The sequence below is a fragment of the Leiobunum rupestre genome, chromosome 1 (genome assembly GCF_980474605.1).
Source record: "Leiobunum rupestre chromosome 1, qqLeiRupe1.1.hap1, whole genome shotgun sequence".
NCBI classification, from domain to species: domain Eukaryota; kingdom Metazoa; phylum Arthropoda; class Arachnida; order Opiliones; family Sclerosomatidae; genus Leiobunum; species Leiobunum rupestre.
The window spans coordinates 22,935,363-22,962,868 of record NC_143384.1 but is presented as its reverse complement, the minus strand read 5'-3'; the positions used below and the strand labels follow the sequence as shown (position 1 = coordinate 22,962,868).

The 27,506-nt window shown below is 38.8% G+C and overlaps 1 protein-coding gene across 3 annotated transcripts; it reads left to right on the top strand.

Annotated features, from left to right (window-relative positions):
- LOC149961385 (P-selectin-like) lies at positions 1-27,506 on the top strand. Of its 3 annotated transcripts, none has more exons than XM_090177055.1 (15): positions 1-49; positions 348-470; positions 1,566-1,796; positions 5,085-5,282; positions 6,068-6,256; positions 6,995-7,012; positions 8,443-8,559; positions 12,579-12,773; positions 13,511-13,699; positions 14,297-14,470; positions 15,258-15,404; positions 17,698-17,874; positions 20,446-20,631; positions 25,011-25,214; positions 27,159-27,506. In XM_090177055.1, exons 2-15 carry the CDS (start codon positions 434-436, stop codon positions 27,467-27,469), a joined length of 2,373 nt encoding a protein of 790 aa, XP_090033181.1. In that variant the 5' UTR covers positions 1-49; positions 348-433; the 3' UTR covers positions 27,470-27,506. The 3 variants fall into 3 exon arrangements, with proteins under 3 accessions (XP_090033181.1, XP_090033172.1, XP_090033190.1); XM_090177046.1 differs by lacking the exon at positions 1-49 and adding an exon at positions 246-281; XM_090177064.1 differs by lacking the exons at positions 1-49; positions 25,011-25,214; positions 27,159-27,506 and adding an exon at positions 246-281 and having other exon boundaries at positions 20,446-20,477; positions 20,534-20,628.

Sequence of the window (27,506 nt, the reverse complement as noted above, 5' to 3'; positions counted from 1 at the left end):
AAAAAAATATTCACCTAATAAGAAAAAAAGTGGAGGTGTGATATCGTAGGTACCGTCGCTCTCGAAAAATTGATCTCTTATAAAAATTGTCATCAAAACAATACGTAGTTACTTATAGTTTTATTGGGTTGGGTATTTTTACGTGACTTTTGGTTCGTTTGGATTTGAACCACATTTGGTTCGTTTGGATTTGAACCACATTTGGTCGTTTGGATTTGAACCACATTTGGTTCGTTTGGATTTGAACCACATTTGGTTCGTTTGGATTTGAACTACATTTGGTTCGTTTGGAATTTAACCACATTTGGTTATTCCGAAATCTAAGCATTTACGCAATCTTTTTCTAGTACGACCACCGAAATGCAGTCATTGCGCTAAATTAAAAATCCCGTGTGGCCAGAAGGAAATTTACACTTGCTACACAGAGGACCCGATGGATTTTGAAAAATGCAAATGCACCCCTAAACGAGGTGAGTTTCAAATCAATATGAGAAACTCTACTACCTCAGGTCGTATCCGAATGCAAAATACAATTAGTCGAGATCACCATTTAAAGGTCGAGATAGTCATTTTCAAGATTGAAAACACCATTTTCTTATAATCGCCCATTGGGGCACCCCGAACAACCCCAAACTTGAGTCGGTGGCGTAGCGTGTATTTCTTCCACCAAACTATAAATCCCCCCCCCCTAATTTCCCTACTAAGCAAAAAATCGGTGAAAATTCTGTAATACTCTGCTGCTCTGTTGATTGCAAAAGGATTCGAGTCGCTTAAAAATTAAAATTTTATTCTGTGTGTTCTTTGTTAATCTCAACGTGCACAAAATAATTTGTTATCACTTTTCCGATCCACGATCTCGGCCGGGCGCTTTCGTTTCAATTTTCCAGGCCGCTGGCCTCCCCCTACGTCAAAGCGCCCTGGGCCATGGCCCCCTTTACCCCTCCCACGCTACGCCCCTACAGTCTCGAGTTATCTTGCGTTAGCGGAAGTGGGTCACTATGAACCAATGCGCAGCCATGACGGGCGATGGAGGGTTGGCCGATTCTGTTCGAGTGGCCGAAACCCAAACGTGAACCAGCTAGCTAGAACCCAGCGATTTTAAAATTCAAAAGCGCAAGGTTAACTGCACCATCTAAGCCGTATTTGATCAAATATATTCTACGCAAAATATTGGATAAAATCTTCTCGGGTAAAACAGTGGCGGATACATGCGGGGGGCGCCCTCTCCCCCCCTGACGCTTAAGCTTTGCGTGTGACTTGATGATTGGTTATTACACCCATAGCTCAAGATGTCTTTTAGCGCATATCGATAACCGATAGCAGTGTCTTATCGGTTTGGGGAATTCATGAGAATAATATCGCAAAGATTCCAGTTTTTAAGCGGTATTTTACTAACGTGGACGGGGACGGTCCAGTTGGAACCGCCGTCACCCCCTGAGAAAAATATATCGTTCATAAGGTTAACTTCTTATCATTAAATTCTGGCTTGGGCCTAAAAACTAAGCGGATTATTTCGCCAAAGAAGCCATGGTTTACTAAAGCAACGTTTCTGTTATACTCCCTAGTGCATGGGCGATGTGAGCGTTTAGTGAGGATTCTCAATCAGAAAACGCTCAAAGACGATTACCCAAACCCGGATGAAGTATTTAATGGGAAAACGACATGCCAGACGGAGGATGCGACTAAAACTGTGAAATGCGACTTCTCCTGCCCCGAAGGTCAAGAGCTCGAGGGGAACGCGTCCTTAACGTGTGACCTGAACGGCGTTTCGAGTGGGGTCATTCCTCATTGTAAACGTAAGACATTCGTTCGTTTAAAACAGAGGCTCTCAAACTAGGCATAGCGGAACCTCCGGGTGACTTATTTCCTTTCAAAACCAATATTTTTATTCAACTGGAATATAGTTCGTCTTGTTTGTATTGACCTATTTGTTACTTTAAAACCACCGGAAACGTTCTTAACTAAAGCATTTTCAAAAACGAAAGTTTGCAGCGTTGCACTGCCTCGTCACGCGTTGAGAAAAATTCCCCGGGATTTTCCCTCATCCCCTCGCTTGGGCTGCGGATAATAGTAGACCTTGAAGAACTTCTGACCATCGATAACGACCCTGCCACACTACAGTCCTCGTTACATCGATGAATTCCTGACCATGATTATACAATTTAATATGCAACAAATAAGTTTTTAATTGTATAATTTTGGGATATGGATGGAAAAGAAATGGACGAAAATTTCTTGTCCGAACGGTGAGCCCTACTTTTATCACTATGTCCAGGAATGCATCGTTACATGGAAGAATTCCTGACATCGGTAATAAAGGGGCGATCCTACAGGGCATCGTTACATCGATGAATTTCCGGCCATAATGATAAAAGTAGGGCTCGGCGTTTGGACAAGAAAATTTCCGTCCAGTTCTTTTCCATCCATATCCCAAAATTATACAATTAAAAACTTATTTGTTGCATATTAAATTGTATAATCATGGTCAGGAATTCATCGATGTAACGAGGACTGTAGTGTCGCAGGGTCGTTATCGATGGTCAGAAGTTCTTCAAGGTCTACTATTATCCGCAACCCAAGCGAGGGGATGAGGGAAAATCCCGGGGAATGTTTCTCAACGCTTGACGTTCATTTCTTTTATATATCCATACCCAAAGATCATACGATTAAAAACGTTTTTGTGGCATATTAAATTGTATAATAGAAGGTATATATCCCTAAGGGGACGACAATTCGCTTGGACTTTTAGACCCAACCACAGTTGCTTTGCTGCCAATTTCAAGAGTTCGTATCGATGCAAGGGCTGCAACTGAATAAAGACGGCCGTACTTTAAAAGCGGGAGATTTCATATTGAAATAAGCTTCGATTCCTGAAAGTTTCTTTGCAATGATCTACCTAAAGAAAACAATTTAGATGAAAAGCTTGCTTTATTACTAAAACAAATACGTAGAATTCCTTTGGAAACAAGCTACTCGATTCGGAACTAAAATCAGGTGCCCTCGTTACTGATTAGCTTTTGGTGAATGTGGCGTTAACGTAAATAAAAGTTACTTTTTATTAGTATTTGCATAAGTTACATCATAAGCAAAGTGGTTGCGTAAGCACTAAGCAGCGTAATCTGAGGATTTGAAAAACGAAATTCGACTCTGCCTATTCTTTGGTGGCAATATATAAAACACAAATAGATCTCAAATTCGAATATAAGTTCCGTCATAAACAAAATGAATGCATATAATTCGTTCCGATTTAACTATTGGAAAGTTCAGTCCTTAGCCTGCAATGATGTATATGGTCATTGACGATACAAACTTTGATTAAAAAATTCAGAGTTGGGAGAATAGGTAGATTCGTACTTGTGTTTATGATGTTACTTGTGGTATTTGTATGTATGAAGTATAATTTAGGTTGAAGTTTATTTAGTATAAAGTAATTTTATTCTACAACACATTTCTGGTCCATTTTTAAATTGGTTATAGGTTTTGCGCTTTTTGCAGCCTACTTCCAGGGGCTAGAGAGCCTTATTTTGAAGCTCTCTGGCGCTCTTTTAACTCATCGTAGGAAAATGAGAAAAAAAACAGGCATTCTTCTCAACTCACCCCCTACAACTCCTTCAAATTTTTGCATAACCTATTGAAACACAAAATGAATATTTGATATGTTGTATATGGAACCCTTATCTTTCCAGCGGTATTCCAGTTTTTAGCAATTTTAGTTTATCACCAACCTGAAATCGCAACTAAAGACGGCTTCGATTTGGAAATTTTCGAAAATAGCCAATAATTCAAGTGACGTGATGTGATGAATACATTTTAGTTCTATTTTCGTGTTTCCCGACCCTTTTTTATCTACTACAAGTCATCACTAATAATATAATATATACAGTTCAGAATTTGGAAATTGTTTAAATAAATCTGTGGAACAAAAACCGCGATTTATTAAGAATCTTTGAAAATTTTATAAAAAAAATACGAATTTTTTTCCAGTTGTGACACCTTATTTGTGGACTCTACCAAATGTTAAATAAAAATAAAAATTTTATCCTAGAGCGTTCCTTAAATATAATTGGTTAAAACGGGATTTTTTAAAGGTTTGATAATTCGACCGCGTCCACGGGTTAATTTCAAGAGCTATATGGGATACCAAGCTGACATTTTCGATTTCGTACTAAACAGTCGGGAATTAAATTTGGTGAAAGTTAAGAATTATACACAATAAATATTTGTATTATTTTGTTAAACAATTGAACTTGTTTTATTTGAAATATAAAACTGGATAGCAACGTAAAGGAAGCCTTACTCGTAAACGAAATTTTTTTTTCTTATTTCTATTAGTTCTTTTCTCGTGGTTTATTTTAGTTGCTTCTTCTTCCGTGGCCTTCTGTTTTTTTTTCTACTGCAGTCCTAAATATTTTTCTCTGGGTTTCATATATCTTAAGTAGCTACATTAAATAATAATAATAAAACTAAGAATTTTTCTGTTCTTTCATACATAAATGGTCTGGTAAGATGAGTTAAAAAGGTGTTTAATTCATCTACTTTTTCCATTTTGGACAGCTGCTGCAGCTACCGCCTTCCACTGACCTCTATCAATAATAAAACACGGCTAAGCCTAGGTTTGCAGACCACGTTTCTCACGATTTTTTCGGTGAAATAATTTATCTTAGCCGCAGTAGATGGCGGTCTAATTACCCGTGGTGCATTCGAAATTTTCCCTGTAGTCGCGGGAGGCGGAAAATAAACAAGGCCTCGCTATTAAACCCTCCCATGTCGCACGGAGAAATTACCGTCTGAGAAAAATTTGCTCTCTGATAATTTCGGTTCATGTATTTCTGATAATAGTAAAAACCCGCTGGTCACGGTCGAAAACTAGAAACCCCTTAAGGAACCCTCCTTTTCCAATACGTTTTCAAAATAAGAATAAGCCGATATACATTATTTACAATACTTGATCTTTAATTGTGATATTAAGTTAAAATATCATCACAATAGTCGAAGTTTAATAGAGTCTTTAAGGCAAACTTATTTTTATTCGCGTCATAAATCGAGCGTGATAAAATCGCGTAGTACTTTTCTTCTTTATCTAGATCCTTGCTATCCCTTTGTAAAGAAGAATGAAAAAGCGAATTGCACAGATGGCTTGTGCGTTATCAAGTGCATAAACGATACCGTGAGAACGTTGGCTACCGACCCGCTGTACAGATGCGACAATCGACTACGATATGATCTTGGACCGATCTACAGAGAAGATACGGCTCATTTTTTAAGCACAACTATTTGCGAAAGTAAGCCACTGTTGAAAAATTATTCGCGTTTCGTAATTGTTTATGGAACAGTTGACATAATAAGGCATAGAAGTAGCCAATTAGCGGCTTGAAAACAGCTGGATTTCCGTACATGAAGGGGACACTTCGCGTTGGCCGCTACTTGCTTCTACGTAAACTGACTGCTTTACAGTGCTTCCAAACCACTCTCGGATAACAGTGCAATAATTACGATAGAAACGAGAGTATCTGCCGCAAATGCAAATCAATTAAATTCACCTCCAAACCAATCCAAGAAGGACGGTGGATTTCCAGATAGGGGGATCATTTTAATTTTAAATCCATTTATTAACAAAGGAGTAGTATTACTGTTTGGATTTTGCTAGTAGTATACGGGTTTTTTATAAGTTTCCTACGCCTCATTCAGGGCAATATAAAAGACGAACCTGATTGATGATGCTCAGATATCTGAGAATTAAGACCTGAATAACCTGTCAAGTTGCACGTTGGAAGCGCTGCTGTGTTCTTCGTTTCACCTAGAAGCAACAAACGCAAGGAGACGAAGTGTTGTGTACAAATTTCATTGGACGAACCTTTACGCTGAGCATTTTACGGAAAGGGGGAAGACAATTTCCGAATTTTCCCCTTCCAACGGCAGCAGGCGCTAAAGCGTCTAACCAATGAAAATTTTACGACTTCTGGCGGGTTGCGTTCTCCTTGTGTGGCGTGCTGTGTTTGTTGCTCCTAGGTTTCACGTTATTGATTTTGGTAATTTTATCTTTTTCTTTGTATCGATTTCATTTAAGAAAAACGAACGTGCGCCAACAAACAACTAGTTATCCCTTCGAATCAGTATATAGTTTACGACGCGGATTATTACGCTGTGCAATGCAAGGAAGGATTTGTCTCGGAAAACAAAGTGGAGGAAGTTTTAATCGCTTGTCGTGACGGTCAATGGAAGGATTCTGAGGGTAGAAAGTTGAAGTGCATTGAAGGTAACTAATAGTATTAGACGTTGGTTAACGCGTGTAGTTGGTTACCGGGGCCCGCCCGCGAATGTCGTTTGGGGGCCCCATTGTTTGGTGCTGGAATACGCTTATAAAAGCGCTAATTGAATAAACGTCGTTTCGGTTGGCACCGTCGCCAAAGGCAGTGTTTCCCTTCGACAGCTACAAACTGGCTCGTAGGATGTATAGGGTGTTCTTGCGTTAAACCAGGGTTGTAGAGAGATGGTTCGATCACTTACATTTTTTATTTGACGAAATATTTTTCTACCACGGATGGCGCTAGTGACGCCAAGTAGCCCCTACAGATATTTTGTGGGCTTTACCTCATTACACTGGAGTACCTAAGGAAAGGGAACACTAAAAAGTTTTCGTGTCGATCGATCTCGGTTCTTCATGATCTCTAAATTAAATATTTGTCACTTTGTTATAGGCTCATTAACAATTAATTTTTTGAAAACTTGTAACGTCACAGCTGTGGTGTTAATAGTGGTCGCCATGACAGTTACCGGTTTTTATTCCCATCCTTTTTTGGAAGAGATTTACCTATTATAAATATTCGCAAACTCAAAATTACCATTCCCATCCTTACATAACCTTGGTTAATGGTAATAACCGATTCCAAGCCGCTCCCTACACTCTAGATACGCCAAATTTAAGATCGCCGAACACTGTTCGCGTATGAGTGTTTTACATCTGCCATAAAGTAAATCGACATTTTTATTTCAGAAAAAAAGAACCACTACCGTAAGAATACACTTTTCTATTTTATTACTTTTTTGTTTCCCTCTATTTGTTATCATAGCCCGCTATTAAAGGGCAAAGAATCATTTGAAAAATTAATACTGCATTTCAGTGCTAGCGGATACGGACAATCGAATTTTGGCAAAGGTCCGTTTCAGTAGTAGCGGGAAACTATATAGGCCTTTTTTAAAAGGTGGGTAAAAATGTCGACCCTCGCAGCAATATTTGAATTTATATGAAAACGAATTTCCTGTCTTGCGTAGTTTCGTGTTTTCGGTTTAAAATCGTCTGCGTTTCAGACGTCGTGTAACGAAATAGCAGTTTCTTTTTGGTCTTTCACATAAATTCAAATTTTGCTGGGAGGGTCGTCATTTTTACCCACATTTTAATAAAGGCCTATACGCGTACACTAGGAATAACCAAGGTTCGATTGGTGCTGTGTCTTAAGAAACGGGCCGGGCTTAAACTCTGTCCCGGAATAATTAGGGAAAATAAATAAATTTGGAAAAAATTATTGGTTTTTGCGAACCGACTGAAAGGATAAACTGGTCCGGAATTCCTGCGATTTTAAATATGGGTGGATGGGTTTAAAGGAACAGCCGCAGTTTTTGGAAGTGGATGGGTATAAAGGAACAGCCGCAGTTTTTGGAAGTGGATGGGTATAAAGGAACAGAGGCAGTTTTTGGAAGTGGATGGGTATAAAGTAACAGCCGCAGTTTTTGGAAGTGGATGGGTATAAAGGAACAGCCGCAGTTTAGGAAGTGGATGGGTAAAAGATGTCCTTCTGAAGACAGAAGATTTTCCGCTTCAATTTCGGGTATTGTTTAGGGTCCACGGTAATCTGCGGATGGCGGAAACGGTTTGGCTTTCTCGGAAAAGACTAGGTGACCAAAAATATCGCCCGGGACCTAAGTTTGACTGTCCAGTTCCCCGAATCCCCGTGGAAAGAAAAACCGGGCCACAGAATCCCATTAACGAAAAAGCTCGCATTACGATAGAATGGGAAGAGAAACAATTTCAAAACGGGCAGTTCACCAATTATTATTTCATTTTACAAACTACGTCCAATGAAGTCGCTTTTTCACATTCTTTGACTTGCTGCCAAAATGAAATGATAATACATTAATATAAGAAACCCATTTAAGTTCTAGCGATGAAGATCTCGGATAATTCGTCATGGTATATTTCCTCGTAAAATCACGTCTCTAGATGGTTCCGAAAACGGGAAAATTAATTTTAGGAAGCGAACTTCTATTCGAGACGAGGCTTAAAGTGATTAGGCGGCTACTTAGGCCCGTTTCTTGGACAATCGTTAGGGCCATTGCGCTATATTTTAGACAATCCAAGCGTATAGATTTAGAGTCTCGCTAGTTCGGCAGGGAATTGTCTCATTACTCGAATACCTTGATTTAATTTTCGTTTCACAACATCAGGAAACTCGCCAAAATGCGATGGTTGTAAGGATTTTCGAGGAGAGTGTCTCTCAGGAAAAATCTACGCTTGCGAGGGGCAAGAAATCACCGATCATTGCGCCTGTGTTCCTAAGAAAGGTAAGTCTGGCATACATAAAGGTCTGATGACCCTTGAATGGACCTTCACCATTGCGTAGCGGGAGATCAAACCACGTGTTCGGGAATAGCGGCTCTGCGATTGGCCCAAAAATAGCCAATGTCGACTCCGTTTAGCAGCGGCTCTCTACGAGGGGCTAACCACTTCCTAAAAATCTGTACACCGATTACGGGAGTAGAAAAATGAGTACAGCCTTTGGTAGTACTAAATCTGTAATCATTTTAGTAAAGTCAAAGCTACAGGCCTGTACACCGATTACGGGGAGTGATCAGCCCCTCGGCTCTCTATTGAAAAATAAACTCCTCATTCGCTATTCTAGCGCCAATAGTTGATTTTATAAAATGTCTTTACGCTTGCTCAGCTTGTTGAAATGTTGCCCTGGAATAGTTCAGCAAATGCCTAAGAATGAGTTCATAAGCTCTTTAGTGGGAGAGAAAACGGATCCACAGCTGAAGCGGGGAGGCAACATTTCAACATGATTTTCAGGGTTATTTTATACAAAGAACTATTGGACCGTCACAAAACTTACAAGGAGTCATCCCGAGGTATTCATTATCGATTTTATTTAAACTCGGGGTGGTAAGTAGACGATCACGTAATTTGAAAACTCCCAAAAAGAAAAGTTACAAAGGGTTTTCGTTTTCATACATCAACCAAAAATGTTTTTGGCCAAAAAAAAAGGACAATGACTCTTTGGTATTTGAATGATAAAATACGCGAAAAAGTAGATTAGTCCATAATTGAAAGGGATAATATAGCTAAATCCTAAACAAATTAAAAAACTTACTAGGAACTCGTACCAATAGGTCTTCGAGCAAACAAAAAACGCGACACTCGGATCAAATAGATCTTCGAGTAATAAACTTAAAAAAAATCTTAACTCTATGGTATTTGACATTAAGAAATTGAAAAAATTTCAGTTCATGAATTTTCGATTGAGATCCGAGTACATTATTGGTATATGTCAGAAAATTGCGGTAAACACTAAAAGATTGAGGGATAATTTGAAATATTGATTATGTGTGATGAATGCCGTTAAACAAGATGAGACAAAATATGGCATATTTACATAATTTCGGAAATTTATTACTGGTACTCTTTAAAAGTGGGTGTATTAAAGAACTTTTGATAAAATCTTTAAATGTTAAGTAAATTCGAGGAATGTTAAGTAGTTTTGGTAAATTCATGTAAATATTGGATAAAATCGATTAAATCGGGTTAGCTCCAAATCATTTGAAAAAAATGCAAGTTATATTTCTGCAAAATAAGGTTTTTGGTATAAACACTTAAATTGGATAAATTAATTTTTATTTAACGAATAGGAAAAAAAAAATATGTAAATTGGGTAAATTCCAGTTTTAAATCCAATGTTCATCAGAGCTACCCTACACTAACTAATGAAACTAGTAAGAAATCATAACGTAGTAATTTTAAAATGACAAACGTTTATTAAGAATGAATACTTTACAAGATGAACGACATATTAGGAGTGACGATAATAATAAACGCTGTAAGCGAATATTTATACACATAAGGTTAAAAAATAGTAATAGTGATTAAAAATATATCTTATTTACAATAAACATTTTTTAACCTATTAAAAAAAACTAAACGAGAAAAGCCGATAACGCTTTTTATCTTCAACAGTACACTCGAACAACTCTGGTTAAATGTTAATTGATTTGGTTCCTAATTATCCAACCGTTTAAAGTTGCTTTCTCCTAAAAATCACCTAAATTGCCCAAATATATATAAATTAACCCAATTTAATCGAATATACCCGAAATACTTTATTTTAGAGAAACAGCGGCATTTCCAAAAATATTAGAATTCACCCAATTTATTCGATTTTATCCAACTTTATTTTATTTTATTTATATCACTTTATACATTTATCACACTTTAACAAAACTTTCCTTATTAGTCTCGTTTTTAACGATTTATTTTGGCAATTATACAAATTTACTAAGATTTCTGTAGAATATTTAAATATTTAACAATTACTTTTTTTAATTTCGCCCTTAAAAACTGATTTTTCCATGTTGCTTCAAACAAAGAAATTATCTTTTTGTCATTGCAACCGAAAAAAGGTTGTAAATTTTTAGTGCAGTCAAATTGGGCTTGCACCGAAATTAATTTATGACAAACAGCTTTCAACTTTTTCGAGGTCTACATGCGAAACGTTCTGCGAGAAGAATACGTCGCAAGGTGACCCGCATTTTCTATTAATTTTCCAGTTTTTAAGGCAGATTCGAGATGAAAAAGTAGTAAAATATTCATATACGATTGCCAGCTACGGTACATAGCCGTCAGCGGTAGTTCAAGGTCAAAATTAGACGATTCGCTCTAACGCAATAGTTCCGCCCGTGGAAAAAAACTTGGTAAAACTTGTATTTCCAAAATTTACTTTGGTGGTAAAGTGTGCTGGACGACCCGACTGAACAACCGCGACATTTCATCTCGGGCAGCAGCGTAGCAGCCAGGGCGACAAGGGGATAATGTCCCCAGGGCCGTAACCAGGGGGGGGGGGGCGGTCGGGCCGTGCCCACCCTGAAACGTATGGTTGTATGTACAATTTTTTATTTTTTTTATTTGTTTCCATTGCGTGCCCGCCCCCCTGAAATCCGATCCTGGTTACGGTGCTGAATGTCCCCTCCTAAATTTTCTGCTAGGGAACAACACCTGTGTTTGTCCCCCCTCCCTGAAATATTGTAAATTTGTTTTTATAACCATTATGAAAAAAATAAATTTGTCGTTTAAAACTTTTAACAACAAAGTAAGGGCGAATTCAAATTCAACTTGTCTAATTTGTCATTTATAAGGACTCATTCAGAAAGTAGATAGCAGATTCGCCCCTAGCGGCCGAGTTTCAAAATAACTATATAAAATCAGACCAAGAATTATAATGAAGGCTCTTCATTATAATCCTTCGTCTGCTTTCGATTTTTGGTCAAATTGAAGTAAAATTTCCAAATATTGGTTCACTTTTTTAATATCATATATTGTGGAGCACTTCGATCGATTAGCTCGCAATGTACCCCCCCCCCCCTCCCCAAACTCTAAAACGTTCCTACGCCCCTGATTTTGGGCTCCCAGCAATGACAAAATGTTCGATTAGTCGCTGCTTTTTCGGCCCCTTGCTAAAAAGTAGAGTTGAGTGCTGAGTGAAGGTCGCTGCGACCCATCTTGGCATGATACCAAACCGCCAGTCCGATGGTTCACAGCTAGAAGCGCCCCGGTTCCGAAAAATAAAATCTTCAATTGTAAAGCTTGGCTTGAAGTTAAAGCGAGTTGTAACACAGTCTCAGATAATCTGTACACCGAGTTCGAGCATTTACCACTGTTAAAGGTACATATTTTCAAGAGTTCGCGAGTTCTATTTAGCACTGTCTACGGTACGGCAGTGTACACCGAGTTGGCAGAGTGTCGTACCCCTCGAGTTAAAGAATTCAAATTGATGGTCATTACATTAATATCACAAGTAACGTATTAAACTGAATGGCATTGAATGAACAATAGAAAAATATGTGTCAGGTTAGTGTGCAACGTCTCCTTTTGCGAAATTTCATATCTCATATTGGTCTACATTACGCCGGACTTTGAACTAAATCGGCAAAAAACACCTCGGGTATTCCCCTTGTAAGTGCCACGTGAGCCAACAGCTCCCTCCACTCGCTATTAACGTTAACTTTAACAAGTTCTTATGGTGAGGAAAAAACGAAGAACTCCTTTAAACCAAGTTTTCCGCCAGTGCCACAAGCTGGGCTCGAACCTGCTTACTCTGGCCGCGATTCGAAAGCGCTATCCTCTCCACCGCACCATTTCGGCAAAAATTAATTATTTTGAAATTGTAGTAAAGCGTTACATCTGCTAAAACTAACTTCTTTATCAACACACATTTTATCTCGCATCGTTTTGAATAAATGAAACTAAAAAATTACTGAAATTTTATAGCAAGGAAATTTTTGTGCAAAGATTAATCCTTTTTTGTCATTTTTAGTGCACGGAAAATGTTTAGATTATAAGAAACACTTGGAAAAGACTTTTACCAATGGAAATATAAAATGTGGCGTTCGCGAACATCACGCTGTGCATTGCGACTTCACTTGCAACGAGAACCATTACATGGTGGGACCGAGTAAGTGGCGATGTGACATTCATGGCAAAGGAATTGAAGAAGTGACGTCTTGTAAAAGTGAGTCATTTTTGCTAACTGAGAAGATGAAAGACCATAACTTAATTTTTGTACTTGAAGAGAATGACTACCTCTAAACGGCTTTGAGCGCTGCTCCCGGTCCATCCTCGCACTTTGACAGTAAGCTCTCTCCCGAAAGCAAATCAAATCAGCCCGTTATCTGATTTCCCCCCCAAAACTGACGCGTTCCGACGCGATGAAAGCGTATTTTAAAATACTTCAATTTTGAAAGCCTTTCAAATTTCTTGAAGCCTTGGCTGATCCTTCAAATAGGTTGTAAACCGCGATTACTTGAGCACCGTTATCTAACATTTCAAGGTGGGGTGGTGGAGTGGTTAGCACTTTAGCCTCGCAGCAAAACTCGGAACAACTCCTTCTGCGTTGGGTTTGCTAGTTCTCTCCCCACTGGTTTTCCCTCGCATAAAAACTTGTTGAGGTTAACAGTAATTGTTAGTGTAAGGAGCTGTGGGCTCGCGTGGCATGAAGGGCTTGCCACCACCCTCCTACGCATTGTAAACCGGCCACCTGAATTAATGGCTTTAAAAGTCACTTGGTGACTTAGGTCTAAGGTGGTACCTTGGGTATTAGCTTAGCTGAATACTATAAATAAGTATCAAGCTCGCGGGAATTTATAAGGTCATTGGCGAACCAGATGTTTAAAAAATACCGTGAGTGAATGGGAAGTGTCATTCTTATATTACTTATAATTTGTAGTAAAGATGCTTACGTACTTACAGAAATTGCTTGTGAGAAAATTGAAATTGGGGAAAAATCCCATTTAAAATACTCGTGCTGGCAGAAAAATGGAGAAATAACAGCCTGCAGATTTCGATGCACAGACGAACTCTTGTACAAACTGGTCGGAAACAGCGACATCGAATGTAAAAACAAGAAATGGACAAACAAAACTTTCCCTAAATGCACGCGTAAGTATGTTCTTTTCAGCTGGAAAATGTCATTTAAAAAAAACTTTCGTTCATTTGTCGTAGTTAGGTCCAGCAACTCTGTTTAAAATAGTTATTTCTTTTAAAATATTTTAATGTAGTTTTGAGGTAAACATTTTGAAGGGTGAGATGGCTATTTTGTAAGTTGAGATCGGACATTTAGGCCATCCGGTCGCGAAGTGTCTGGATCGTGATGCTGTAGCGTATGTAAAGTAATGAATTTTAAGTTTTGCGTAGCTTGCACCTGGGTTTGACTTGTGTTCGTCGCCAGGGTAGCGCGTATAGGTCGAACATGACATTAAGACGCCCTTGATGTTCACGTGATTTTTCGGGGGATCGTGTGACGTTTTGTCTCGTAATCTGTGACGTGGAATTAAGGTAATGGCGGCTGTTTTAAGGCGGGGCTTAGCTACTATGTATGCCTACGACCCTACGACCAAACACCCAATGAAAAGGTTAAGCGATGAAATGTAAGTTATTATGCTTCTATTTTTGCGCACATAAACAAACGGCAGTGATTCCCCATTTTGCATTAGTTTATTAAAATATATTTCTTTACCCTCTGTCTATATTTAATAGCAATTTGCCCAGACCTAAAAGCGCCAAAAAATGGAAGAGTTGAATGCGAAATAGATGCGATAACTAAAACAAAGAAGTGCGTTTTTAATTGCTCCGAAGATTCCACGGCAGTCGGCGTAATGATTCACTTCTGCAATTCCAAAGGACGACGGTACAAAGATGCTCCAACATGCGGTAATTTTGCCATATATCTTTCTCACAAGTACTTTTTCTTTGGCACTTTTTCTCGGTATTCGACAAAGTTCTAAGTCCGTTTTCCCCAAACTTGACGCGTGTAATGGGACCTTCAATTCTTGGCTCTTGATCATTTCCTAAAGGAACCAAAATATGGTGGTTTATCCCTCAAATTGAAAATTGTATTAAAACCATTCATTTAGATTTTTAAGTAATTTAAAACTAATCAGCCAACTGATTTCACTAATTTTCAATTTATTTTTTGTCCTATTTCTTAGGATACAAGTAGATTTTGGCCTGTCCCCTATAAAGGTGGAAGAAAGGGACTTTTTAAAATTTATCTTTTGGAGAGCGAGATTTGTGAAAAAGAGAATTCTGTAGATTAATTTTAAATGTGAAAAGATGCGATCTTACACTTTAAGAAAAATTTCAGACTTTCTCGATTTTATAGAACTTGAAAACCCAATCATAAATGAAATAAGGTCTACAATGTGAGAGAGATAAGTAGAAATTGATTCAAAATTTGCGTAAACCAACGTTATCCAGCTCGAATTTAGATTAACAAAAAATGTGTGGCCGGAATTTAAGCTCTGTTTTCATGACTGTCTCAAGAATATCTCCGCGAACACTGAGAGCTTGCTATTGTACCGAATTGTTTTCCCCCTTACCTACAAAAAGATCGAAAGATTATACGCTAGGGGGTCTGGTTTTTTTCCCAAGAATAACCTATACTCTTGGTATTATTTGTATTGATGCTCGAGTAATTATATTTATAAAACAATTTCAGAACCTTGGAGTGAAACAAAATGCAGCGCTGCCGAATTATTGTACTGCGACCAAATATATGGAAAGAAGTGCGCCGGTTCTAAAAGGGGCAAGTGTACAATCGCGACTAAGAAACCCGATAGGATTGATTGCGGATGTAAACGTCCAGGTAATTACACACTTTGTACGCATTAGAATAAATAAATTATGTATTTATAAGAAGAAAGCATATTTTCTTTGAAGTTAGCCACAAATCATGTCAGGAATTATATTTTCTGCACCTACCCCTGTAGCAATTCAGGGTCGGGCCGACGTCGACAAAAAGTGTCGAGCCGCATGGCCGATGGACCGTTGGCCGACCCTCCTTTTTCTGGTCGAAATGTCCTAGCCGCATCGGGAGTGGCCGACGGTAGACCGACAAATATTGTACGACTCTCAAATATTACTATTTTAGTCGAAATTGGATAGGCCGACGGTCGGCCGACCTTGACTGATTGACCCTAAACCGACTACCAAAAGGCACTGGACCAACTGTCTAACGGCATTGGGCCGACTTCCTTTTTGATTGCAGATTGAATATATGATCTTTTTGGGAAAAATAGAGTACAGAAAAGAAGTTATTTAAAAAATATTTCCATTTGTTTTATTAAATCGCAAACTTTCACAGTATTGCGCGATTAATTGGCCAATAAAATGTCGAATATAAGTCGGCCGTTGGTCGGGCTATAAATGTTTATTGTCTTTTTAAAGTCGGCGTTCGGACTCTAAATAGTTCCGATGATAAGACTTATTGAGTCTTCAAATGTTTCGTCGCCATGACGACTTTAAAAACGACCAAAAACGTTCTTACGCGGAATGATCTCAAAAACGTTTACAACTTATTGAGTCGGCAAGTGGTACAAAATGTTAGGTCGCCATACCGACTTTAAAAGCGACTAAAAATATCCTTACGCGGAATTATCTCAAAAACGTTTAGGATTTTTAGAGTCGGTATTTGAACCAGGACCCAAAAGCGACTCTTTGTGCTACAGGGCAAGTTGGTCGTTGTTCGGGCTATAAATGTGTCATGTCTTTCACAAGTCACGACAACTATTACAATGTAAGGTCGGATGCTAAATAGTTCCAATGATAAGACTTATTGACTCGATAAGTGGTCCAAAATGAAAGGTCATCATACCGACTTTAAACGCGACCGAAATCGTACTTACACGGAATTATCTAAAAAAATGTTTAAGACTTTTAGAGTCGGCAAGTGGTCCAAAATGGAAGTTCACCATACCGACTTTAAAAGCGACCAAAAACATACTTACGCGAAATTATCATATAGGAGACCTAACGCAACCTTTTGGAACGAATCCGTTGCTCTCCTACAAGTGGGCTTGGGTTAAGTTCAAAGTACTTATCTCATTGCTGGGATGATTTCCTTCTGGTCGAGAGCTGGCGCCGGGATGCTGCGGTGACCGGCGTCCTGATTCACGGCTTGACACACGTCCGTTCTTTTTTGGCTGGTCGAGTAGCTTAGCTCCGCGCGTGTTATTATCCGATGGGCAGCCACACTGATCTCTTAGTCGAGAGATAGTCCAGTCTTGCTCCAGCCTCCAGGCGTAAGTCGAACTCCTCTGCCCATATCCTCGGCTGCCCTGCCCTACAGATCAGAAACGCATTATGTTCGATAGATTAGTTTCAGTATATCTATTACGAGTAGCGATAGTCAAATCGAAAATATTTACACAAACTTTTCACAAACACGAATATCATACTTCCATTAGAAATATCCATATAAAAAACTCGTATTTATCAATTTTATTATTTCTAAAGTGATTGTATAAAAATTAAGATAACCATCGCTACTCGTATCATATATACTGAAACTAATCTATGGAACATAATGCGTTTCTAATCTGTAGGGCAGAATACCCTAACGCTCGAGATCCTTCTATTCTTAGGATATTTTTACAAAGAGGATTAAAAACTGTGAAAACCTCCTTTCACTCAAACAAGATGGCTTAGTTCCTAACGCGAATGATTAGTAATATATACATGAGTGTACTCAATTATTCGTCACACCCGTAAAGGGAAGTAGCATACTGGTAGGCCGTGGGGGGGAAATTTGGATTGGGATAAATCCTCTCAACTTCCTTTCTTAGTACCAATAATTACATTGTAAGTGGAACGAAAGAATTATAAATCATTTATGTGGAATATTACCACATTTTATTTCCCAGAATAAATAATTAAAAAAGCGTGTGCACCAACAGTTTTTTTGTTTAACATACACTATCGTAGTTTCAATTAAACTAATGCTGTTTACATAAGTTCTTTCAGTTTAACATAAACTTTTGTAGTTTATCAATTAAGTTACTTTATTTTTAACATGAAGTTATCATATTAAACAGTGAGTTCGAGCAACCAGCTGTTTTTGGTTAAAGACTTCTTTTGATTTGGTCATCCCTCGTTTTCAGAGAGAGAATGGTCCTGTCCATTCAAAGGGTTGAATCGGACCAAAGGCGTAGAATGCTACGTGGACCCGCTGTCTCAACTGTGGACGTGCAAAGTGCCATGCTTAAAGGATGAGAAACTGAGCGCGACGTTTGCGTGCCAAGCAAATTTCACCTGGACGAAACAGAAAGACTGCTCCGGTATGTAACGCGTACCTTTGAACTGTCCCATCACGAATGAAAAGTTAGCGATGGTCGGTAGTTTCTTAGAAGCTCCGAAATGGAAAATGGAAATCACAGCGAACAGCTAATTTCCACGAATAGTAAATGCTTGTTGAAAAACACTTTCTACAGTGACACTTAGGATAAATGGTACCGAAACTACCGATCTATAGCATTCAGCGCCCTTAGTGAAGAAAACAGTGCGTATAAGATAAGGTACTATTGTTTAATGGTTTAACGGCACCTCGTCGAAAATAATCATTTATCGGACACTTAGAGTAGAACAGAAAACAGTCCTCTAAAAAGGTGGGTGGTCGAGTGGTGAGTGCTTTCGGCTCGCAGCAAGAAGAGCCGGGTTTTGGCACTGGGTGAAAGCGCCTAACTCCTTCCGCGTTTAGTTTAAAAATTATCTGCCCACTGATTAAAGGGGATTTTCCGCGGGTTCTACGGTTTCCCTTTTCTATAAAAACGTGTTGAGGCTAACGGTAATAATAAGGTATATAGGAGCTGTTGGTTCGCGTTATATGAAGTGCTTACCACCACCCTCCTAGGCGGTATAAACTTGGACGAATAATTATTGCACTCGAAACCTAAGCAAAATCCCCGGTTCCACAATTGCGCTCCTACCGAGAGAATCGCGAAATATTTATATCCAAATACAAAACACCTGCGTAAAAATGTCAGATGACCCACATTCCGTCGTTTGCTCTGCTGTTTTTAATAGAAGTGAGACTTTTGGAATTTTATTAGGCTTTAGATTATTCAGTAATAACGGTATTGGAATAAAAATGAAAGGGTAATGATTTAATTAATCTAAATAGGAAGTTCGCTTGTGTGAAGGATTATAGATAGATTATAAATTTAAAATTGCTAATCAAAATGGAAATAAAGGTGAAAGCTTTGACGACAGTGACGAGCTAAGAACGCTAGGCCTAACGTCGTCCGCTAATATTGGGCTCGTGTTTAGTATTTGGATAGAAATATTTCCAATAGTTGACACTACGGCGCTATAAGCGGCGCTGCCGTAATAGCACCAAGCGCACCATTTAGTTTCGGGTACAGTAATTATCCGTCCACGGTATAACCCGGCCACTTGAAATAGTGGCATTAAAATTCACTCCACGACTTGGGCCTGAGGTGGTGGATTTTCTTCCGCTAAGCATAGGCTTAGCGGAAATCTTCTACTTGAAATAAAGCAGCAAATGAACTTCTTACGTTGACTTCTAATGATCTTTACAATTTGAAAAAGGTAATTCCAACTATGGGATGACAAATTGTAAATTTAATCTCCTTCACTATTTAACCTTCGTTATCGGGTTAGAAACGCGAAGAAATCTTGATTCGACACCATGCTTCACTTTGCGGCGCTGCCGACAGAAATTAAAATCATTTCGCTGAAACAATTTCTCGCCCAAACAAGATGCACACTTCCCCTCAAAAATGATCAATTTAGAGATTTGTCGCTGTTCCACTAAACAAACCGTAATAAAATTTCAGACAAAGAAAATTCTAAAAACATATTCTAATCAAAATCGGATAAATATAATCCGGAGGAAAGATTCCCGCAGCTAGTCTGACTTTGCCAAAAGTGCACTTGGGCTGACTTTAGATACAGTTGCGCAAAAACCCCATTTGGTAAAGACTTCTTAAGAAATTAGAGGCTGCCTTTGCATATGGTAAAATTCTATTATTAAATAATTGAATGCAACAATTTCATTTTGTAAAGGAAATTTATCGCCAATGCGAAAACCACAGATAGTTTAAAAGCGAAAATGTTACATTGTCGAAGTAAGGGAGAAAATAGCTTCTTTTTAAATAAGAAATTATTTATCGGTTGTAATAAAAGCTCCAACTAATAATAATAATCAGCTAGGCCAATACACGAGGCACTACCTTAGACCCGAGCGACTGTCAAAGCCATTAATTCAGGCAAGCCCTTTACACCAATAGCTCCATACACTCATTATTACCGTTAACGTTCACAAACTTTATGGAATTACCTTAGAAGGGTTTTTGCATAGAGACTGGCGATCACGTGTTCTTTTGAAATATACTTGTACAACTTTTTTTATTGAAATGTTTTTTTAACCGGTTACAAAAAATATATATAAGACACCCCCTCATAGCATAGATAACAATTTTGAAGACACCGACCCCTAAATTACACCAAGCACAAAATATATCCAATGCCACCCATATCCATTAAATCATTATCGATTCACTTCTCAATTCCAATAATTCCCTTTTCTTATGTTCTAAGTTTCTCATTCCCAGCCATTCTCATCCTAGATTCAGAGTAGTTTAATCAGAAGGAAAATCTACTCCCGACCATTCCCGAACTCTAAATTAGCCTTTCCATTCCGTTCCTAACCGAAATCTAAATTATTCCCACCCATTACCGTGGTACACAGCTCTGTACTTCAAAAGCTCAACTTGATCGTATCATTTTCGTCTCGTTGTCCAATTTGTCATTTTCATTCGAGGTTGATACAGTCGGCCTATTTGTAAACGGATATCTAAAGGTGATGTTCTGTTTCTGGAATCTTTTAGATCCTTGGTTCGAAACACCGTGCACCGAAAAAGTAAAAAGCTATTGTAAAGATGTGCGCTGTCCAATACCTGATTCCCCGATTCATAGAATACCAAGCGAGTGTGAAAAGGATAACATTCCGAAATTGAAATGCACGATTGAATTAGCATCTCCTCACAGAATTGATTGCGGAAAGAAATACCCAGGTAAATATTTAAATTCATTTATTTATTCGAAATATAGGAGCGGTTGGAGAAACCGTTTTCGTGGCTTACGCTTCAGAAAGAAATGATATCTAATTAGGATTTAACTGTTAAAGAAAAGACGAAAAGTCTATTATTCCTATCTCATTATGATAATTTTGTTATTCAAACACAAAGTTTTATGGGCGCATTTTTATTCTGTTTACCGCGAACCAGTTATCCGCAGCTTTTCAAAAAATACCGCTTCATTTGATTTTGACAAAGTTTTATCAAACAAAATAACAGAGATCCAATCGCGATTAAAACTGCTTTTTCTCAATCAGGAAGCGTTAAGATATTCACTCTCAACAGAAATTTTGAATAAGGACGGTTTACACTTTGAGTAAAGCTCAGGTTACGCAATTTTATTGGTTCCAACTTAGGTGTTTACCCACGGTGTTTAAAATGACAAAGTTTTAAAATCATTATTATTAGCCTTAAGTTGCTATCGAAGCTTGATCCTAAACTCAGTGCTTCCACTTAGACAATCTCCTTTATCTCGTAGAATTAATAGCTAAATGAGATTTGGAATAACATTTTAATTTTTAGCCCACATTTAATCTTTGAGTCAGTCTCAGCCTATAGGAACTGTGATACGGAATTCAAACTTGGTTCTCGCGAATGTACTGAGATTTATTATTTTTCCGCGAACCGAAGGTAATTAAAATAAGGTGGAGGACTGCAATAGAGGGAAAGCACCCTTGAAGAAGAGGGTGCTTCTTTAATCCTTTTGAATAGCCTCCTCCCACGACCCATCGTGATCTCGATGTTCTCTCTCTAAACACGTCACAAGGGGGCAGAAGGCCTGAGAGTCGATGAAAGAATAATGGCGGCGGGAGCACACGACAAGTGGGGAGTTCGCTCCCATCAGTGGCTGAAGGGCTGCCGAAGACTCTATGCTCCTAGGGTTCCATGGAAAGGTCACAGGGGTTCCAAGAATTTAGAGCGCGGCCATCTTTGTTTGTGTCAAGAGTCTTTTAAGATAAGTAAAAAAATGAGTTGGGGTTCCGCCAGAATTAGGTGGATAATTTAGGGTTCCATAGCAAAAACAAATTGGGAACCGCTGAGGGCAACTTAATAATAATTCAGTTCAGTTGGATAAACCGAGGCGAAAATAACCCGACGCCAACGGTGGTACTGCAACGGCTCTTTGTACAGCCACTGGTGAAACCCAACTCTGCCCCCTTTAATATTTCATCCCTTCCTACCACACAGGGTAATGGAATTAAACCGGTACTTCAATAAATAGGTTGGGGCCCATCAATTGGGCATTGGTTTCTCTGGCCCCGTTCACCACAGCTGAAAATGATTATCAATCTGTAGGTTATACAAAAGTCTTTTCAGTTTACTTCTCACAAAAAAACTATTTTTGTAAGGAATAAACGACATTAAGTGCTGTGTTCAATAATTCAAAGCTATAACGGGGCCGAAGAAAGTGTTCGACATTTTTGAAGACGAGTAGCTAAAGTTTAAAAAGTGAAATTATTAAATTGGAACAAATTGATTAATTATTCTCTAAAACGTTTTTCACATTGATGAAATTTATAGCGTGAACGTATTCATTTCTTCCGTGTAACTCCGACATGAGCATTACTGCATGTTCTGCGGCTAGAATGGGCGGTGCCTTTCCGCGTGTTACGTAATCAATTTAGCTAATCAGGAGACAGGCGGTTGCCATCGATAAATCCGGTATATAGCGTATTTTAACCAGCGAAAATAATTACTGCGAATTCTTACGTTTACCAAATTTCGTTCAAGAATAAAATGTCACGCCAAGTCATGACAGTTAAATTACAGAGTTAACCATCAAAACAATATTTCAGTGACGTCATAATAAGTAAACCCTTCCCATTGCCACGACTGAGGGGCTGTGGTTCAACTCTCTTGTGGTAGCGTAAGTGACACCCGCCGGTAACTATGAGACTTCCTGTTCTTCCAAAGCTATTTATTAACTTTATTATCTATTGGTAATTTCAATATAACTCAAACACGTAGATTGCATCAGTATATATATACCGGTGCGCCTGGGATATCAGTCATCCTATATCACCGGTTGTCTCATCATAATGATCTACGCCAGCGTCCACAGCCTGGACAGGTGACCCGCAGCAAGGGGTAGAAAGAGAACCCTACTAAGGACAGTCGCACGTAGGACGCGAGCCACCCAATCCTCCCAAAGGCGCAGCCATGGGACGAATAGGCCCACTTCGCGCACAGCTTTAAAAATAAGAGTGGATGCTCTATCAACACCAGCTGACACCACACCTTCTTAGGTAGATGACCACTAGCCCTTCAGAAATGGTACCAAAAGACGGACAACGGGCACATTGCGACCCAGCGCAAACTAGCACGGCTGGTATCGGAGCCCCGGTGTTGGCCCCAAAGGTAGGGAAGCCAGGGCCACATCGCCTCATACGGAGAGCCGTCGCCGCACAGCTGGAAACCAAATCCTTCGAGGCACCATGGATGCCTGGACTCTCTACATTAGCTTGAGCGAAAACCCAGTTTCCGGCCCCTACCTGACCGAAGTAGGAGGTGAAGATATGACCATTTGACCACGGCTAACATATCCCAGTGCGCCACCGTCCTTATGGGTTACCCTGACTTCCCGGTAAAGCCACCAGTTATTGCACATCGTGACCCGTTAAGGGCCTCAACGACGTAGATAACGACTGACAACAACCCTCCATGATTAGTTATTCGTTTTTGAAACCAGTGGCGGGGAGAAAACATTTGGGGGGGGTGGACATTCTAACGGCCAAGAAAAGTCGAGAAAAAGGATAAATATTGGTGATTTTCTTATAAAATAACTGCTCTATGCTGATCCATGTCTCAATACGCGGAGATCAGGGATTTATGGTTTTCCAGGAAAAAGCCTATTAATTCCGTTTCCGTTCAACCATTCTAGAATGAATCTTTATGTTTTCTATTTTATTCGGCTAATTTATTGCTTCTGCCGTGTGCCACTGGTCCACTCACCTCGCCCGCAGACGAAGATTTAGATCCGAATAAGTTTCCAGGTTTTAAAATTTCAAGTAAAAGGGACCACGTTTGTATAAATGCTTTTTGAGCAACTGTCACGTTGGGGTTCACCAGTCTTGTTAAAGGCCTAGGTTTTCTTCTGCCTGTCCCACTTTAAATTAGGCCAACATCATACCGGTTGGCCTACCACCAGGATATTTGTGCTCCACTAAGTTAATTTAAAGGGGGACAGGCAGTAAAAAAACCTAGGCCTTTAAAGTTGAAATATATTTTGTTAATCAAGGGGTTAGCCGCGCTTTCAGTTGTTGCTACAATCAAAGTGAAATCCTGAAAGCAAATGCGCACTCGCTTAAAACGGACAAGGAATCTCGCAACACAGCTACGCCAGTGCCGGTCCGAGGCAAGTTTAAGGATGAAGTGAGATCCAATTATGGCGCCCCTCTTGCTTGCCCCTAATATAAAAATATTTTTTCATTTATTTTTCTTTACCACTGAGGCGCCCCCTGAGACTTGGCACCTGGAGCGCCACTCCTTTCGCCTAATGGTAGGTCCGGCCGTGAGCGACGCGAGTTACGAACTCTTACTTTTATAAATTAAAAAATAAATACTTCCCATCCCTTAATTAAAACTATGCTCGGCGTTGAGTCGGGTTTAGAATAACCCGAACCAGGTGCACAGCGATGTCAACTACCGACAAAATGTACGTGTTGTTTTTTTGCCTTATTACTCCGACATCTTTAGTTTCTTTGCTGATTGGAATTTCCTTTTCGCCAAATACCAAATAAAATGTATGGGGACAATTACGTCGCTTGTACCCAGCCGAACAAACGGGGGGGGGGTACAATGTCCCCACTGTTTGGAAGCATCAGCGAAGTAAAAATAAAATTTCCTTTCGACACAAAAAGAAGGGTTTTTCAAATGAAATTTAAAATTAGGTATTATACCACTCGCTTTGCTTCTGATCGTATAGTTATTTTCTAATTTGAGACCTTGCATATCAAGTAGAAATAAATTCATTCTAATAATACGAACACAAACTATTTATTAACATAATAAACTAGAAAGAGATAACCAAAACAACTATTTGTGCTGGTGACTAGCGGAAGAGTGAATTGACAAACAAAGAAACACCGGTGTGAGATAAGCAGACGGCAGGCGAGGAGGGAAAACAGTTCTGGTCAGGGCAGTTTACAGGATCTTATCAGTTCAAGGTTTACATTAGGGCAAATAAATTAAAATACGAAAATGACCTACGTTAGTTATGATAAAGGTAAGGGGTGAGTTATAATATTACTCAGCTTTGGACAGAGCATAAAAAAGCTTGAATTTCCTCACTAATGCGACAATTTATTCCGAATTAGAGAGAAATTGGGAATGCCCTTATCACCCTTACCTGGACACCGCTGGCCGTCAATGCGAACCGGATCGACATAATACGGCAATAGACCCATCCACCTTGGAGTGCCATTTCCCTTGTCAACCAGGAGACGAGAAACGAGAATTTGGATCCCATTCTATGACTTGTTACGAGGGAACGTGGTATGGCCCGGAAGATCGCTGCAACAGTAAGCGATTACACTTTTAAATAAATCAACCAGGTTATTTGCCGAGGTACAACTATAGGCCCGAGTAAGATAGCGACCTTTTGAGCGATACCGTTTAATTCCTGTTTTACATTATTCCGATTCCACTTCATTCCTGTTTTGAACCCAAAAACTTTATTCCGATTCCACTTCATTGCTGTTTTGAACCCAACAACTTTATTCCGATTCCACTTCATTGCTGTTTTGAACCCAACAACTTTATTCCGATTCCACTTCATTGCTGTTTTGAACCCAACAACTTTATTCCGATTCCACTTCATTCCTGTTTTGAACCCAACAACTTTATTCCGATTCCACTTCATTCCTGTTTTGAACCCAACAACTTTATTCCGATTCCACTTTATTCCTGTTTTGAACCCAACAACTTTATTCTGATTCCACTTTATTCCTGTTTTGAATCCAACAACTTTATTCCGATTCCACTTCATTGCTGTTTTAACGTATTTCGACTTCACTTCATTCCTGTTTTACCTTATTCGGATTCCACTTTATTCCTGTTTTGAACACGTCGAATGTATTTCGATTCCAATTCATCCCTTTTTAGCCTTATTCCGATTCCACTTTATTCCTGTTTTGAACCCGTCGACTTTATTCCAAATCCACTTCATTCCTGTTTTGAACCCGTCGACTTTATTCCAAATCCACTTCATTCCTGTTTTACCTTATTCCTGTTTTTCACCCGTCGACTTTATTCTGAATCCACTTCATTCCTGTTTTTAACCCGTCGACTTTATTTTGAATCCACTTCATTCCTGTTTTTAACCCGTCGACTTTATTTTAAATCCACTTCGTTCCTGTTTTACCTTTCTCCAATTCCACTTGATTCTTGTTTTTAACCCGTCAACTTCTGAATCCACTTCATTCATGTTTTACCTTTCTCCAATTCCACTTGATTTCTGTTTTGAACCCCTTCAACCCGTCGACTTTTTTCCCATTCCACTTCATTACTGTAACCCTCAACCGTTAACCTACAATCGTTTGCTACTATCGAGTTGTTGACACATTAGGCTGTTTTTTTGTAAACTAACTTACAAGACGGGAGTTTATTTTTATATAAATTGTTACATTATGTTAAATATACCGTTTTACAGATTTCAATATTTGATTGTTGGAATTTATTGATGGAGTTATTTAAAAACAATCCAGATAAATATTAAGAAATAATTGTAAACTATTCATTTATATTTATTACGATTACAGAGGTAATGTGCGAAGGTATACAGGGTGTTTCAAAAGTGTATGCAAGAATTTAAAGGAGCAGGTAAATGCGAACATTAAGGTTTATGTTCGTGTGATAGGTAAAAAAGGACTTTGTAAACAAATCGAGGTAACCAGCGTAAAAAAGTAAACTTAAACAGTATTTAAAGTTCCTGCTGCTTGGTTTTGCGCTTGTTGCTGCCACACTTTGAAACTCACTGGCGCTCTTTTAACTCATCGTAGGAAAATGAGAAAAAACAGATATACTTCTCAACTCACCCCCTATAATTGAAGAACTGATTTTTGTAATGGTGATTTTTAATAAGTAATGATTTTAATGAAGACTCATGAGACACTTGAAAAAGGATCTTGTAGGACCCGAAACGTTGTGTCGAACAACGATGTTAAAAATTCCTAAATATAGTTTTTACAATAAATTTTAATTAAATACAATCGTCTCATGAGTCTTCCGTAATAAAATCATTACTTATCACCCCTACAACTTTTTAAACACCCTGTATGTTTGCCGTAATTAGGTGCGAATGAAATACGCTAACCACCTGACCGTGTCCTAAATAAAATGACAGCGTTCACGTTATGGCGCGTAACAAAATCTTTTCAAAGAAAGGAAATTACTTTTTAAAACTTTCATTTTAACGCAAAATCGAGATATATTTTGCTGGAAATGACAGTTTCATTTTTAAATAGAATGTATAAATATAAACAACGAAGGAGATACGGGAAACTGCACTGGTGAAAAAAACGACTGTAAAGGCTTGGCAATTGAAGAGGTCGGATGCTTCACCGTACATAAGAGCTCGGTCATGGGTAGAGGGAAAACGTGCGAATGTCCTTGCTTTTTACATCAAATAAAGGTACCTGGAATAGACCTTGAAGAAGAGGATGGCTGTTCGAAAATGAAGTGCTTGAGTGGATCAATTGGCAAATGCCTCTCTATCATAGATAGAACGGGATACAAACGTCGTGCGCAATTCTGTCAGTGCGTGAAAAAGGAGTAGAATTCTGACGCACTTTTGTGTGAATTTTATTCGATAA